Below are 15,334 nucleotides of genomic sequence, written 5' to 3'. Positions count from 1 at the left end.
TCGATAGAATAGCTCCTAAAACACGTTAGCTCAAATAGAAATCATACCTTCCACCTTCACCACATTTATTATTATTTTTTTAATAACATTTATTTCCTTGTTTTTCTATATTTAAATATATTGAGATTCTAAACGAAGTGACGTCATTCATGCATATGTGGTAATTTAATTCAGTGACTGTATTCTTTTATTCATCTCTCAACCCTGGTCGAAAGATACCTAGATACAAAAATATGCTTACCCCCAATAACGCACCTAGTGTATTTTCAACCTTAGATTGGTACAACAACTTCATCAGTTCTATAACCTCCATCTGTCATAAATGACATTTGTGACGACGTAAAACTAAATATTTTGGTGGTGTTTATTAAGTTATCCCTTGCAACAATCTCTATCAAAATGAGTGCTACAGTAACAGAAGAAAAACCCGACGAGAAACCAAAGACTTTCGCAGAAAAACAACGCGAACGCATGCAGAGGTTACGAAACTTGCACACTCTTCGAAACGAAGCTCGCACCCACAACCACCAGGAAGTGGTAGCAGAGGACGCCAGAAACAAACTCCCTGCCAATTGGGAATCTCGTAAAAAACGTGCTGAGTGGATATTAAACGACCAGAAGGAGCGTGAAGAAGCCTCAAAGAACGGTGAAGACTACGACAGAAACAAACTGTTGGAGATATCCGCCGTCGACGCCGAGAAGATCGAGAAGAAGAGGAAGCGGAAGAATCCAGATCAGGGCTTTTCAGATTTCGAAGCAGCCACGTTTCGACAGTACAACAGGTTGGTTAGGAGTATGGGTCCGAAGGACATGGAGAGGTACGAGGAGGAAAAGGAGAAGTATGGAGATGCGTTTTATGGAGGTCCTCATGTGATAATCCACGGGTTGCATCAAGACAGATCGGAAGCGGTCGATAATATGGTGAAGAGTCTCGAGAATCAAATTGCGAAGAGGAACAAGTACTCGAGGAGGCGGACTCACAATGACGATGCAGATATTGATTATATTAATGAGAGGAACGCCAAGTTTAATAAGAAATTGGATAGGTTTTATGGGGAGCACACGGCTGAAATTAAACAGAATCTGGAGAGAGGGACTGCGGTTTAATAAATTCAGTTCTATCAAAATAAGCAATTTTTTTGTCTTAATTTACAATAAAATATGTACATTCACAAACTTAACAAAATTTCGCCTAATTTACACATTGTGTATTTTAAATGAGCAAATATTTGTTTAATTTAACAAATTTGTAAAGAAAATAAAAAAATAGCAGTTCGTAATTCTCTTAATTACCTGATTCTTCAACTATTATAAAACCCAAGGGTGTACAACACCTGAAACATAAAAATAAGGAGTGTTAATTTTTCGTGTTTGAACATCATCGCTGCATTAGTGATAGGATTTTTAATATATGTATTATAGGTTGATATCTGTCTATGTAAAAAAATATCTTTTTTGAAATGTATTATGTTATTTAAATACATATAGCCAAAAACAGATATTTTTCTTGATCCATTATTTCCAGTCTCCACAAAAGAGTTCTTAAAATTAATATTTAAGGTGCTCTTATTTCAAACTTTGGCTTAATTAAAATAGTTGACATTTTAAAAAAATTGTCCACATAAAATTTCTTACGCTGTTAATTTTCAGACAGGATTTTCCTTTATTACCTAGGAACTTTGTTTCTGAATCCAGAAGTACCTACGGATCTATATCTTTCGATGTCAATAAGCATCATTGTTGTTAATTAAGTGAGAGCCAAAATTGTAAATAATATTGAAACTATTTCAGACTGTAGATATTTTTTAAAAAGTTTCTATTAACTTTGTTTTTTTTTATCTTGTCTAACAGTCACAAAAACCTATCATAATCTAATATTTTTCAAATTTTTCATAATTGCTGCTTACTTGTATAGGCAACCAGTAATTCATACATGGAAGCTATAAAATCTTATAAAAAAAAAACGTAGTAACCAATTTTCAAAGCCCACTTGGTATTTTATAATCGCATTATTATTACCACATGATCGACAAAAACGTCATCTAGTCAACCATGGAATTAATTTAAAAAAAACCTGTACAGGCGAATTCTGCACTGTCACAATTGTTCGTTTTTGTTATGCATTAATAGAAAACGAGACTATTCACTATTTTCTTGCATGACTCGATTTTGCGAAGAACTTGGGATAATAAAAGTGTTATATTCTGTTCCAAGTATTCTTTTTACACTGACAATACAAATCTCTTTACTCTCTTTACTTTTTCGTGATGACCTCTATGGAGTTAAAAACAATGTAGAAGGTACCAGTCACAGTGTAATAGAAAAAAAGAAAGTTTCACCTTTCTTAAAAAAAGACAGTTGGGAGCCTCCAGAAGATTTAATATTCTTAAGAAAAGATACTTGGGGCCCCGAGAAGGTTTTCTATTAAAAAAAAAAAGACAGTTGGGGCCTCCGAGAAGGTTTTACATTTTTGGAAAAGATAGTTCGGACACCCGAGAAGGTTTCACCTTCTTAAAAAAATACATTTGGGGCGGGGCCTCCGAGAAGATTTTAAGTTTTTAGAAAAAACAGTTGAGACCCCCGAGAAGGTTTTGCATTCTAAAAAAAAAACATTTGACGCCCCCGAGAAAGTTTTACATTTTTAAAAAACATTTAGGGCCCCCGAGAAGGTTTGACATTCTTAAAAAATATATTTTAGGGTCCCCGAGAAGGTTTTACGTTTTTAAAAAAGACATTTGGGACCCCCGAGAAGGTTTTACATTAAAAAAAGACATTTGCGGCTCCCGAGAAGGTTTCGCATTCGTAAAAAAGTACATTTGGGCCCCCGAAAAGGTTTTACATTTTTAGAAAAGACAGTCGGAATCCCCGAGAAGGTTTTACATTCTAAAAAATAACATTTGATGCCCCCCAAAAAGATTTTACTTTTTTAAAAAACAATTGGGACCCCCGAGAAGGTTTTATATAAAAAAAGATATTTGGGGTCCCGGAGAAGGTTTTACATTTTTAAAAAAGACAGTTGGAACCCCCGAGAAGGTTTCACATTCTTAAAAAAACATTTGGGGTCCCTGAGAAGGTTTTACATTTTTAGATAAGACAGTTTTACATTTTTAAAAAAAGACAATTGGGATCCCCTTAAAGGTTCTACTTTTTTAAAAAACAATTGAGTCCCCCGAGAAGGTTTCACATTGAAAAAAGACATTTGAGGCTCCTGAGAAGGTTTTATATTACATAAAAGGACAGTTGGCGTCCCCAAGGTTTCACATTCTTAAAAAAAAACATTTGGGGTTCCCGAGAAGGTTTTACATTTTTAAAAAAGACAATTGGGATCCCCTTGAAGGTTTTACTTTTTTAAAAAACAATTGGGACCCCCGCGAAGGTTTCACATTCTTAAAAAAAACATTTGGGGTCCCCGAGAAGGTTTTACATTTTTAGAAAAGACAGCTGGGACCCCTAGAAGGTTTTACATTTTTAAAAAACAGTTGGGACCCCCAGGTTTCACATAAAAAAAAACATTTGGGGCCCTCGAGAAGGTTTTACATTTTAAAAAAAGACAGTTGGGACCCCCGAGAAGGTTTCACATTCTTAAAAGAGACATTTGGGGCCCCCGAGAAGGTTTTACATTTTTAAAAAAGCCATTTGGGATCCCGAGAAGGTTTTACATTTTTAGAAAAGACACTTGGCACCCCGATAAGGTTTTACATTTTTTAAAATGACAATTGGGACCCCCTTGGAGGTTTTACATTAAAAAATAATAATTGGGGCCCCCGAGAAGGTTTCACACTAAAAAAATACATTTGGGTCCCCGGAGGTTTTACAAAAAAAAACAGTTGGGACCCCCGAGAAGGTTTCACATTGTTAAAAAATACAGTTGGGAACCCCGAGAAGGTTTTACATTTTTAAAAAAGCCAGTTGGGACCCCGATACGGTTTTACATTTTTAGAAAAGACAGTTGGCACCCCGATAAGGTTTTACATTTTTAAAAATGACAATTGGGACCCCCTTGGAGGTTTTACATTAAAAAAAAACAATTGGGGCCCCCGAGAAGGTTTCACACTAAGAAAATACATTTGGGTCCCCGGAGGTTTTACAAAAAAAAAAAAAAACAGTTGGGACCCCCGAGAAGGTTTCACATTCTTAAAAAGAAGACATTTGGGGCCCCCGAGAAGGTTTCACACTATTAAAAAATACAGTTGGGAACCCCGAGAAGGTTTTACATTTTTAAAAAAGCCAGTTGGGACCCCGAGACGGTTTTACATTTTTAGAAAAGACAGTTGGCACCCCGATAAGGTTTTACATTTTTAAAAATGACAATTAGGACCCCCTTGGAGGTTTTACATTAAAAAAAAAACAATTGGGGCCCCCGAGAAGGTTTCACACTAAAAAAATACATTTGGGTCCCCGGAGAAGGTTTTACATTTAAAAAAAAGACAGTTGGGACCCCCCTAAAAGATTTCATATTCTTAAAAAAACATTTGGGGCTCTCGAGGTTTTACATTTTTAAAAAAGACAGTTGAGACCCCCGTGAAGGTGACACGTTCTTAAAAGACATTTGGGTCCCCGGAGGTTTTACATAAAAAAAAAAAAAAACAGTAGAGACCCCCGAGAAGGTTTCACATTGTTAAAAAACACAGTTGGGAACCCCGTGGTTTACATTTTTAAAAAAGCCAGTTGGGACCCTCGAGAAGGTTTTACATTTTTAGAAAAGACAGTTGGGACCCCGAGAAGTTTTACATTTCTAAAAAAGACAATTGGGACTCCCTAGAAGGTTTTACATTAAAAAAACAGTTGGGACCCCGAGGTTTCACATTAAAAAAAAAACATTTGGGGCCACCGAGGTTTTACATTTTTAAAAAAGACAGTTGAGACCCCGTGAAGGTTACACATTCTTAAAAAAGACATTTGAGGTCCCCGAGAAGGTTTTACATTTTTAAAACAGAAAAAAATTCCGAAAATTTGGACTGTTGGGGAAGAAATTCAAAGCGAATTCATACACCACACGTACAGGAATATATTGTTATATAACAGCTAAATCAATTAAACCTAGAATTCTTTGAAATGAAGTCATCAAATTGTTTGTGGGGGTGATTAGCCACATTTTGGTTAGCATTTAATCATCTACATGATATTTCTAATAAATACACATGCAAGGTTTGACAACAATCTGTCCAGCATTTTCGAAGATTACATGTCTAATAAAAATAGATACAGATACCAAACAGACAGACAGACGGAAACGAGAAACTACTTTTTCGTACTGCAGATCTCATGAAGCGTCGAGAAAATATCAAAGTGGCCATTCGTCCTTAGTTTACGCTCGGGAAGTGAAAACAATTCCGTGGCTGACAGACGACGTTTTTCTTTTTTTTTTTTTGGTCCGGTGGTATAATAATTAATAATTTTATTATTTTTATTATATTATAGAGTTGGCCATGGAAATATTTGTCATGTCTTTGATTAAACTGCAAATGTCATCCATAACCACATTTGTATTTCAACAATTTGGATTTTTGACTTTTGCATTTCAATCAAAAACATGACAAATATTTCCGTGGCCAATTTTAATCTATAAACTTTTTAATCACTCGTTGTAATCGAGTGTGTTATATGTACAAACTACGCTCTTTTAAATAAGTTTTGTAAAATGTTGTGGTATGAATTTGAAATGTAAATTTTACACTGAGGAAAAAAAAACGCATTTGAATGAAAAATTGTCGAAGGTTATTTCGACAGAACTTCCTTCGCCCCTGAAGCACAGTGCATTAAAATCGAGATTTTTCGAAAATTGTTAGATTTGAGTAAGCGAATTTAATTTTTTTTTATGATGACACTTATAAATTAAAATAAAAATGTTTGTTTCAAGTGAGTTTTTCCATTACAAAATTTTGTGATGACGTTATCGTTCTTGATTTGATCAATACAATAAATTGCCTGATTGATTTTTTTGAGTCGGCTTGTATAAGTAATTTTTCGAAGGCATCAATTTTTTGGTAGGCGACAAACGAATAAATTTTGGTTAACTATTTACCATGATTACAATAACCTTAAAATATTTGCAAGAGCATTCGGTTATGCAGTTTCAAAGTTAGATTGCAAAATGTTGTTATACAATTGATTTTTTTCTAAAAATCTGGATATCTAGGGTAATAACACTCGCTCTCGCTCGGGGTGTTGTAATGACGCAAAGAAGTGTGTTTGGGTTTGTTAGTCGTTAAATATAATATAGGCATTATTTATAAACATGGACTTTATTTCAAATTCCTGGCCAACAATAAATAAATTTAATCACATAAGAAAATGAAAGTTCCTTATCATTTTCAAACTGTATTTCTGTGTCCAAGAAGACTTGATTAATAGGTACTACTAGTAACGTAAAATGGAGAAATGTTAATGTGCCATAAAATTATTCTGCTTGTTCATTTTTATTTGTAGAAGATCTGACCATCAATTACAACCAGTCATTAAATGACAGTATTGAAATATGTTGCTAGCAACCTACACTATTTATTTAAGTTTAACAATAAAAAGGTAGTTATTGTCAACAACACCATGTTATAAAACTACTAAAAATATTTTGTTTTCAGGGAATTTCAAACACAATTAGGTTTAACGCTTCAATAATAAATTCACAGAACCAGTTCATATGATCTAAAATAATAATGTAGGCATGTAGACCTGTAGGCATCCATCCTGTTTTTATTATGGTTCGATTTCAAATGCAACCCACAACACTTACATAAACCAGCATATTACTTAAAATAAGCTGTCCATATGCCAAAATAATTTAAAAACACATCAATGAGAATTCCACATCTACTTTTCACCATACTTATTACTAATGACCCCTAGATTAGTGACTTTTGCCGCCTCGTTGTGATGACGTAAAGTCGTCATTATTGTCATTCATAACCTAACTTTCTTTCCAAAATCAACTTAATCTAGGATGTCTTTAATCATCCGTATTTTATTGCATCGTTAACACAATTTAAGGTCCACGTATCTGAATACTGGATCTAAATATACTAATATTAAAAATCCTATCCGCATACTATACGTTGTTATAAAAAATGTATTAAAACAATAAACACACGCCATGTGTAGTGGTTAAAGCTAAACTTTAAGGTAGATCGTCTGCTCCAACATAGAAATATATGTTAAGAATTCAAATAAAACAATAAGAAGATTTTCGGGGTTTCGTGTGGCTATGTTTTGTGTCGTCGTGATGGTACCTCTTCACTTTCTCTGTACACATCAGGAGTGCCACACCAATAATGCAAAAGTTCCTTTATTCGTTGTTATTGTGTCTACTTAATTTTTGTTTTCTCTTCACTGAATTCTGTTATGATTTTGTAAGATCTCTTGGTTTTCAAAGCTCATCATTCTTGACAGTTTATTTACAATATTACAAACAATTCTTAAAATTATTTGTGTTCATAATTGTTGTAATTTTGCATCTGTTGATTTATGTACGTAATGTGATAAAAATACCCACACTGATAAGACTATAAATAAAACAGATACGAATCCGTTCCTCGTATGACGACCGTAACTGATAAAAAGTAAGAGCTGATTTAAGGATTTGGGAACAGACGTTTTTTTTTTTTAATATAAAATAACTAAAAATTCGATACTTACCTTTTGGTTATTTGCAACACCACATTGACATGCATGTTAATCAAGCTCTAATAACTCACACAACAAACAATATCTTACGTCTAGATAGTCTTGGAGTAACATGAATGTGAATATTATCACCTGGAGCTGCAGAAACTACAAATAAAAATCACCCATTAGAACAATGCATAAATTTTATTCATCAACAATTGATACAATTATTATTAAGGTACCAAACCCTCTCAAAAATCTAATACAAAATAAAACAACACGCTTTAGAATGTCAGTATCACAGTTCGAGAGGTACAATCACAGCCATTCAATTTGGCCTAGTGAACTGCGGGCAATTATTGAAATTTTGAGCAACGTAACGTAGGTCGTTGTCGACGAGAAATCCGATGGGCCGATTGACCACCATCGGCGGTCTGCTCGTCTCGTGAAAATTTGGAAGACTGTACGACGGCACTAGGTTGTAGTTAGTGGGGCGGGGTTGCTGGATGTTGTAGTTAATATTCGGATTAGAAGGACTTTTACCGTGTAATATCCTAGGCATTTCGCACTGTTCACATTTATCCAAGTCTGGATGATTAAGGAATGTACACAAGTGACAATTCCATTTAGGACCCTCGTTGTCTTGAAACGCGCTCAAAGGCGGCTGGGTGTACCGGCCCTCGAGCCTCCGAACACGAGAGCCCCCCTCTATGTTCAGGGGACCCCTCTGACCCGTGTATATGTTGTGGTAGAAGTCTTCTTGAATGTCGACGGGTGCATCTAAAAAGTACAACTAATAAATAAAAATGCACAAACTGTACGTGTACAAATCCCGCAGTGTGACAAACTTTCTATTATTTTTTTAATTATACAGTCAGGTTATTCCTTTATAAATTGCTATCTTAATAGAGACAATAATTTGCACAATGAAATAAAACTGGTATCATTTCAATAAAACTGGTATCATTTCCTTATCTCTCATGGATTCCCTTGTTGTAAATTATGATAAAAAGATTAAAAAATATTATATTTACTGTATAGTACATTTAACTAAATTACTTCCAATTTTATCCTGTACTACAATCTGATACAAATTAAACACAAAACATCTAAGTAAAACAAACGGCTTAGAAATCAGGCTATTAAAAACGTAATTAACAAGATTTTATATCGGAATTAAATTTGCCGAGTGTTAATTAAAACTTAAGAAACTGACAAAAGTGATTTTCTTTGACAGATTTTTATTTTAAATTTTAGTTACTTGGATTTCATTTTGTTGCATGTTCATATCATGTTTATTTCGTTTGTTGTTAATTTTCTACATTTTTTTGTTATACAAACTCTACATCAAACTACATTTTCAATGAATTTTGTGCATTACTTTATCGTAACCCTGTATATGTATACTAGGTCGAATCACGTTTTTTCTTGTTAAAGCAGAACTATAGAAATTAAGTTTTGAGGTTATGTACCATGTCAAGCCCGTCATAGCTGTCTTTGTAAAATATAAATCGTTATAAGAACATTTAAGCAAAAAAGATCAAACTATTAAATACAAAATACAGCAGGAAGCGTTCAAACATCTAGAAAAAGAAAAAATAATGGCTTTAGTAATGTCAACCTTGTCAGTACAACTTATCGACGTTCTTTTGTTGTATGTTTGCAATATATTGCTCATTAGTAAAGAAATATTGCACACTGTACTTTCCCAAAGGTTGTTCAAAATATTTTGAACAAATCAAAGTCGACAAAAATGCTTAGATACTGGCTAGAAAATGAGCGGAGTTTCATTTAAATTCAGGTGTCTTAAAATGTTTGAACGTCCCTGTTCAATTGTTAATGCGGGTTATATTTTGTTGATACATATTTCGAAAGATTTCACTCACAATTTACATTTTTCATTACCTACTTTGATTCTTAATTTATATTTACAACACGTCCGTTTTAGTTTTTATTTCACGTAAAAAGAAACACTCGTAACACTGGTAAACAGCACTACGAATGCAAACTACTACACGAACGCCACCGTTACTGAACAAACATAATTATGCAACAAGAACAACTTTACAGAGTGGGTTCATATAACCGTAAAGCAGCTGCAATTTGTTTTTAAAAGATCGAAAAATATTGCTAGATTCATCTTTCATTATATGAACACTTCATATCTTTATAAGATTTTTAGAAATATGGATTTACGTTTCAAAAATATGTAGATGTTTCGACTTTATTTGAATAGTTTCATTAAATAATATGTATACAGAGTTTTTCAATAGTTTTTTATACAACTCATTGTGATTTTTGACAAAAGTATTTTTAAATATTGAGGCGTTCTGCTCTTAATTAAAATATTTAAGTTTTTGGAAATACACAACTCCACCATTTTGCATTTTGAACATAACTAAAGCAAAAGTTTTTTAGTCGTATAAACGAATATTATTATCCTTACAGTCTTCAAAATATGCAGTTTAGTGTTAATGTAGGCAACAAATTGTTTTGACCTGAAGGAACTGAGATAATTAAAACCAACAGAGGTTAATTCAATTTTGTATAGTTTGGGACATTTTTCGAATCGTCGAAAATTCGTCCTTAAAATTAGTTCTTGGTAAACATATTTTAATGTTTCTATTTTTTCCTCATCCCCAATTCTGGAAAAATCATATCTAATAGTGTGACTTGAAATCACATTTGATTACCACACTGGGGTTAAAAAGATAAACGTAAAAAAAATGAGGAGTGAGCCGTTCCTGATTTAATCAATAAAATAAATCGATACATTCATTAAATTTTTTGAGCCCTCTAAATAAGCAAATTTAAAAAATATGATTGCAATGATAAATCACAAGCAAAAACTCATCATATTTTGCACATTTTGGGTAAATTTAGAAATTTAACTCGTTACTATGCAAATTTGCAATTTAACACCTTTAAATTTCACAAGTTTTTACAAGATTAATGGGGGCAAAATCAGTTTTATCTTAACAAATACTATTTTTCCAGAGAATATGTCATCTGCCGAATTAAGTCTTATCTTAGCAAGTACTAGCCCCACCCACCCGCCCTTTATTTTCTCAGAGGGTAGTACTTGCTAGCACTTGCTCAGAGAAGACTGATTTTGGCAAACGCCATATCCTCTGAGAAAATAGAGGGCGGGTGGGTGGGGCTAGTACTTGCTAAGATAGATAAGACTGATTTTGGCAAACGCCTTATCCTCTGAGAAAATAGAGGGCGGGTGGGCGGGGCTAGTACTTGCTAATGTAAAGCTTATTTTGGCAAATAACATATCCTCTGAGAAAATAGGGGGCGGATAGGCGGGGCTAGTACTTGCTAAGATCAGACTGATTTTTCCCCTATTAAACTTACATTTATTTTCTTTTGTATCTAAATACGTACTCATCTTTTCACAGCAACAACTTAAAACATGTTTAGAATAGTAATTTTTTGTAGGGAAATATTAATTTTGCAATTGCGCTCCGCCCCTCGGTCAGACAGCGAATGGAAAATTCACCACCATTGAGATCCAGACGAATGGGTGGGGCTTTTCTTTTACTTAATATATGTAGTTTTCTTTGAGCAACACGATCACCGAAGACCATATTTCACATGGTAATTCTTCAGGGTGGGTGGGCGGTAGTTAAGTTTTCATTTTTTTTTCTTTTTACTATAGATAGTTTTCTCTTCATACTAAAAATATGTTTTAAGTATTATCAAATTGTTAAAAATAGACCATTTTAAAAAAATGAAACTGTGTAACCACCTCTCCCCTACTATGTCAACAACAACAAAACACGTTTCAAATGATAATTTCTTGTACAGAAACAAGGAATTTGCAATTAAGCTTCGCCCGTTTGGCCAACGACAAATAAAAAAAACCATCACAATCGGGATGGGGTGGGTGGGCGGGGCTTAAATTTTCTTTTGTATATTAATATGTATTCATATTTTCACAACAAGAACTTAAAACATGTTTAGCATCGTAAATTTTTGTAGGGAAACGAATGGAAAATTCATTACCATTGTTAAATTTAAAAGGTGTTAAATTGTATATTTCCATAGTAATGAGTTAAATTCCTAAATCTGATTGGATATTTATTTTTTAACAACTCAGTCAGTTTTTTCTGAGACAACCTGTATAAGCAAATTTAAAAAATAGTAATTATGTATTAAAAATAAATCACAAGTATAGACTCAGCATATTTTGCACATTTAAGATACATATTCAGCAATATTTTGAGGTGACGTCATCAATTTTTAGGGAGGATGAGCAAATACATTTTGATCAAAAATTTACCATGTTTATGATAACTTTCAAAACATCTCCAGGATTTCAAAGCATTCGGTTCTGCAGTCCCTGATTAGATCAGTAAAATAAATTCACGCATCCAATTTTCATTTTTTTGAGTGATCCTGAATAAGCAAATCCAAAAAATATTAATGGAATGATAAATCACAAGTAAAAACTTTGTCAATTTTGGAGGGGATAAGCAAATATATTTTGACTAAAAATGTATTATGCCGTTCATAACTTTAAAACATCTGCAAAATTTCAAAGCATTCGGTTTGGCAGATTCAAAGTTAAATTGCAAAAGGTTGTCTTATATTTTTGATATTTTATCCAAAAATCTGTAAGTTTCGGGTAAACTCAACACGGATTCATAAACTACACGTATAGGACTATGTTATTTTATACATGTAAAATCCGTTTACTACGTACTTTAGAACATAAAACTGAAATATGGCAATATATATGTAACACAGTATTAGTTTTAGTTTCACCGGAAATTATATCAATTTTCCTTTTTTAATACAAGAGGCTATAGTTTTTCAATACATTAAATAGTGGCCTTTTTTGTCTATTTAACGATATATCACATGTTATTTTTTTGAATGTTTTAAAACGTCCTATCTATAAATAAATTTTCTATCTCTGTAAGTTCTTGAATTATTCAATCTAGTTACCAGTTGACAGACACCAGCACAAATAAAAAATTAGAGATTTAGAATCTCAGCAATTACTTACTTGCTTCAGAAAATAAGAATCGGGCTAATTAAATTGTTCCAATATTTGTTATTCATCTGTTAAATGAACATGAAAGACGGTAATATGACCAACTGAATCTTTTTGAAGTTCCAGAAACTGAATTGAGAAACCATTTCTGATTAAGCAAAGAATTAACACAAAATTTAATTGAATGGCTGAGTCCATACATTCCATTACCCATTTATTTGCGCGTTCTTGCAATTTTGCAATAAATATGTCTTATTTTAGCAGATACATTCCCCGCCCACCCGCCCTCTCTTTTCTTAGAGGGTATCTCATCTACCAAAATCACTTTTACCTTAACAAGTACTGGCCCCGCCCACCCGCCCTCTCTTTCATTAGAGGGTATCTGATTTGCCAAAATTACTCTTATCTTAGCAGGTACTAGCCCCGCCCACCCCCCCTAGTCACAATTGTGATAACTCTCTTATTCGTCGTGAGCCGAAGGGCGGAGTTTAAATGCAAAATACTTATTTCACGTTTGTAAGTATGGTGTTGAAATAAACCTTCATATATTAAGAAAAAAGCATCCACCCGCCTTAATCTGTGATGAATTTTTCACCAAAATGTTTGAAGTATTATCATATTGTTAAAAATAGACCATTTTGAAAAAATGAAACTGTGTAACCTCCTCTCCCCTACTATGTCAACAACAACAAAACACGTTTCACGTGATAATTCCTTGTACAGAAACAAAGAATTTGCAATTAAGTTTCGCCCGTTTGGCCAACGACAAATAAAAAAAATCATCACAATCGAGATGGGGTGGGTGGGCGGGGCTTATATTTTCTTTTGTATATTAATATGTACTCATATTTTCACAACAAGAACTTAAAACATGTTTAGCATTGTAAATTTTTGTAGGGAATTTTTTGCAATTGCGCTACGCGCCTCGGTCAGACAACGAATGTAAAATTCATCACCATTGTTAAATTTAAAAAGGTGTTAAATTGCACATTTCCATAGTAACGAGTTAAATTCCTAAATCTGATTGGATATTTATTTTTTAACAACTCAAGTCAGTTTTTTCTGAGACAACCTGTATAAGCAAATTTAAAAAATATTAATTATGTGTTAAAAATAAATCACAAGTACAGACTCAGCATATTTTGCACATTTAAGATACATATTCAGCAATATTTTGACGTGACGTCATCAACTTTTAGGGGGGATGAGCAAATACATTTTGATCAACAATTTACCATGCTTATGATGACTTTCAAAACATCTCCAGCATTCGGTTTTCACGCATCCAATTTTCATTTTTTTTTGAGTGACCCTGAATAAGCAAATCCAAAAAATACTAATGGAATGATAAATCACAAGTAAAAACTTCATAAATTTTGGAGGGGATAAGCAAATACATTTTGACTAAAAATTTATTATGCTCTTCATAACTTTAAAATATCTGCAAAATTTCAAAGCATTCGGTTTGGCAGATTCAAAATTAAATTGCAAAATGTTGTTTTATAATTCTGATTTTTTCCCCAAAAATCTGTACGTTTCGGGTAAACTCAAAACGCATTTACTATGTATTTTAAAACATAAAAATTGAAATTTGGCAATATACGTAATATAGTTTCAGTTTCGCCGGAAATGACATCAATTTTCTTTTTTTTTTTAATACAAAAGGCTATAATTTTTCAATACATTAAATAGTGCCATTTTTTGTTTATTCAACGATATATCACATGTTATTCATTTGAATGTTAACAACGTATTTAAAATACAAAAAAATCGAGAGATATTAGATCTGGAGATCTAGCAGGCCACCGAATTGCTCCACTTTTTCCAATCCATTTACGAGGAAATGTATCATTCAAATAATCTGTTAGTATTCACGCGTTAGGTGGCAGCACACCATCTTGCTGGAATTACACTCTTCCTCTCACGGCGAGTGGAACATCTTCTAAAAACACAGGAAGTTCGTTCACAAGAAATTCCAAATAAATTTACAAGTTTAGATTTCTTTTGTAAAATTTAAATAGTCCTATTCTCTAAGCAAAATCTGCGTTCTGAAACACTGTAACTCTGTATCATACAGTCCATAAAATAAAATGATATTCTCTATAAATTTATGGGGCAAGAAACCGCCTCTGTAAGCACTTACATCTATGTTAGTTCTTGAATTATTCAATCTAGTTACCAGTTGACACACGCCATCACAAGTAAAAAATAGAGAATTGGAATCTCACCAATTACTTACTTGCTTCAGAAAATATGAATCGGGCTAATGCTAATCAAATTGTTCCAGTATTTGTTTATCATCTGTTAAATGAACATGAAAGAAGGTAATATGACCAACTGAATCCTTTTGAAGTTCCAGAAACCGAATTGAGAAACAATTTCCGATTGAGCAAAAATTAATGATTTGCCAAAATCGGTCTTATTTTAGCAGGTGTTAGCCCCGCCCACCCGCCCTCTCTTTCATTATAGGGTATCGGATTTGCCAAAATTACTCTTATCTTAGCAGGTACTAGCCCCGCCCACCCGCCCTCTAATTTCTTAGCGGGTATGTCATTTGCCAAAATTAATTTTTTCTAAGCAGGTACTAGAAAAAACCCAAAGTCTTGGCCGTACTTATTAGAAATAATTTCTAGTTACTATACCAAGTGATTCAGTTGAGCTTTAAAAGTTGTTAGAAATTTGCATGTAGGTCTTACATAAACGAAAACGGCAGTCATTCGTGGAAAC

General features: G+C 33.3%; 2 protein-coding genes across 3 annotated transcripts in view; one reads left to right on the top strand and one right to left on the bottom strand.

Moving 5' to 3' along the window:
• Positions 1-294: 294 nt before the first annotated feature.
• On the top strand, positions 295-1,275 carry LOC135123551 (pre-mRNA-splicing factor Syf2). The gene has a single exon (XM_064048328.1). The coding sequence runs from the start codon at positions 400-402 to the stop codon at positions 1,105-1,107; it is 708 nt and encodes a 235-aa protein (XP_063904398.1). The 5' UTR covers positions 295-399; the 3' UTR covers positions 1,108-1,275.
• Positions 1,209-15,334, bottom strand: part of Tab2 (TAK1-associated binding protein 2) — a 65,620-nt gene continuing 51,494 nt past the window's right edge. The window contains exons 4-6 of one of the 2 annotated variants that reach the window (XM_064048327.1): positions 8,146-8,382; positions 7,711-7,767; positions 1,209-1,334 (exon numbers count right to left, since the gene is read on the bottom strand). In XM_064048327.1, coding sequence (XP_063904397.1) covers positions 1,309-1,334; positions 7,711-7,767; positions 8,146-8,382 — 320 coding nt within the window. In that variant the 3' untranslated portion in view covers positions 1,209-1,308. Of the gene's footprint in view, positions 1,335-7,710; positions 7,768-7,787; positions 8,383-15,334 lie in introns of those variants that run through there. The other variant, XM_064048326.1, reaches the window with a different exon arrangement.

The sequence above is a fragment of the Zophobas morio genome, unplaced genomic scaffold, assembly GCF_036711695.1.
Source record: "Zophobas morio isolate AGI-343-1 ecotype UQ-CSIRO unplaced genomic scaffold, CSIRO_AGI_Zmor_V1 ptg000006l, whole genome shotgun sequence".
NCBI classification, from domain to species: domain Eukaryota; kingdom Metazoa; phylum Arthropoda; class Insecta; order Coleoptera; family Tenebrionidae; genus Zophobas; species Zophobas morio.
Note: the sequence above shows the minus strand (reverse complement) of the source record. Positions and strands in the feature narration are given on the sequence as shown.

Coding starts and splice junctions, on each gene's coding strand:
- LOC135123551 (XM_064048328.1), top strand. CDS start 400: ATGAGTGCTACAGTAACAGAAGAAAAACCCGACGAGAAACCAAAGACT.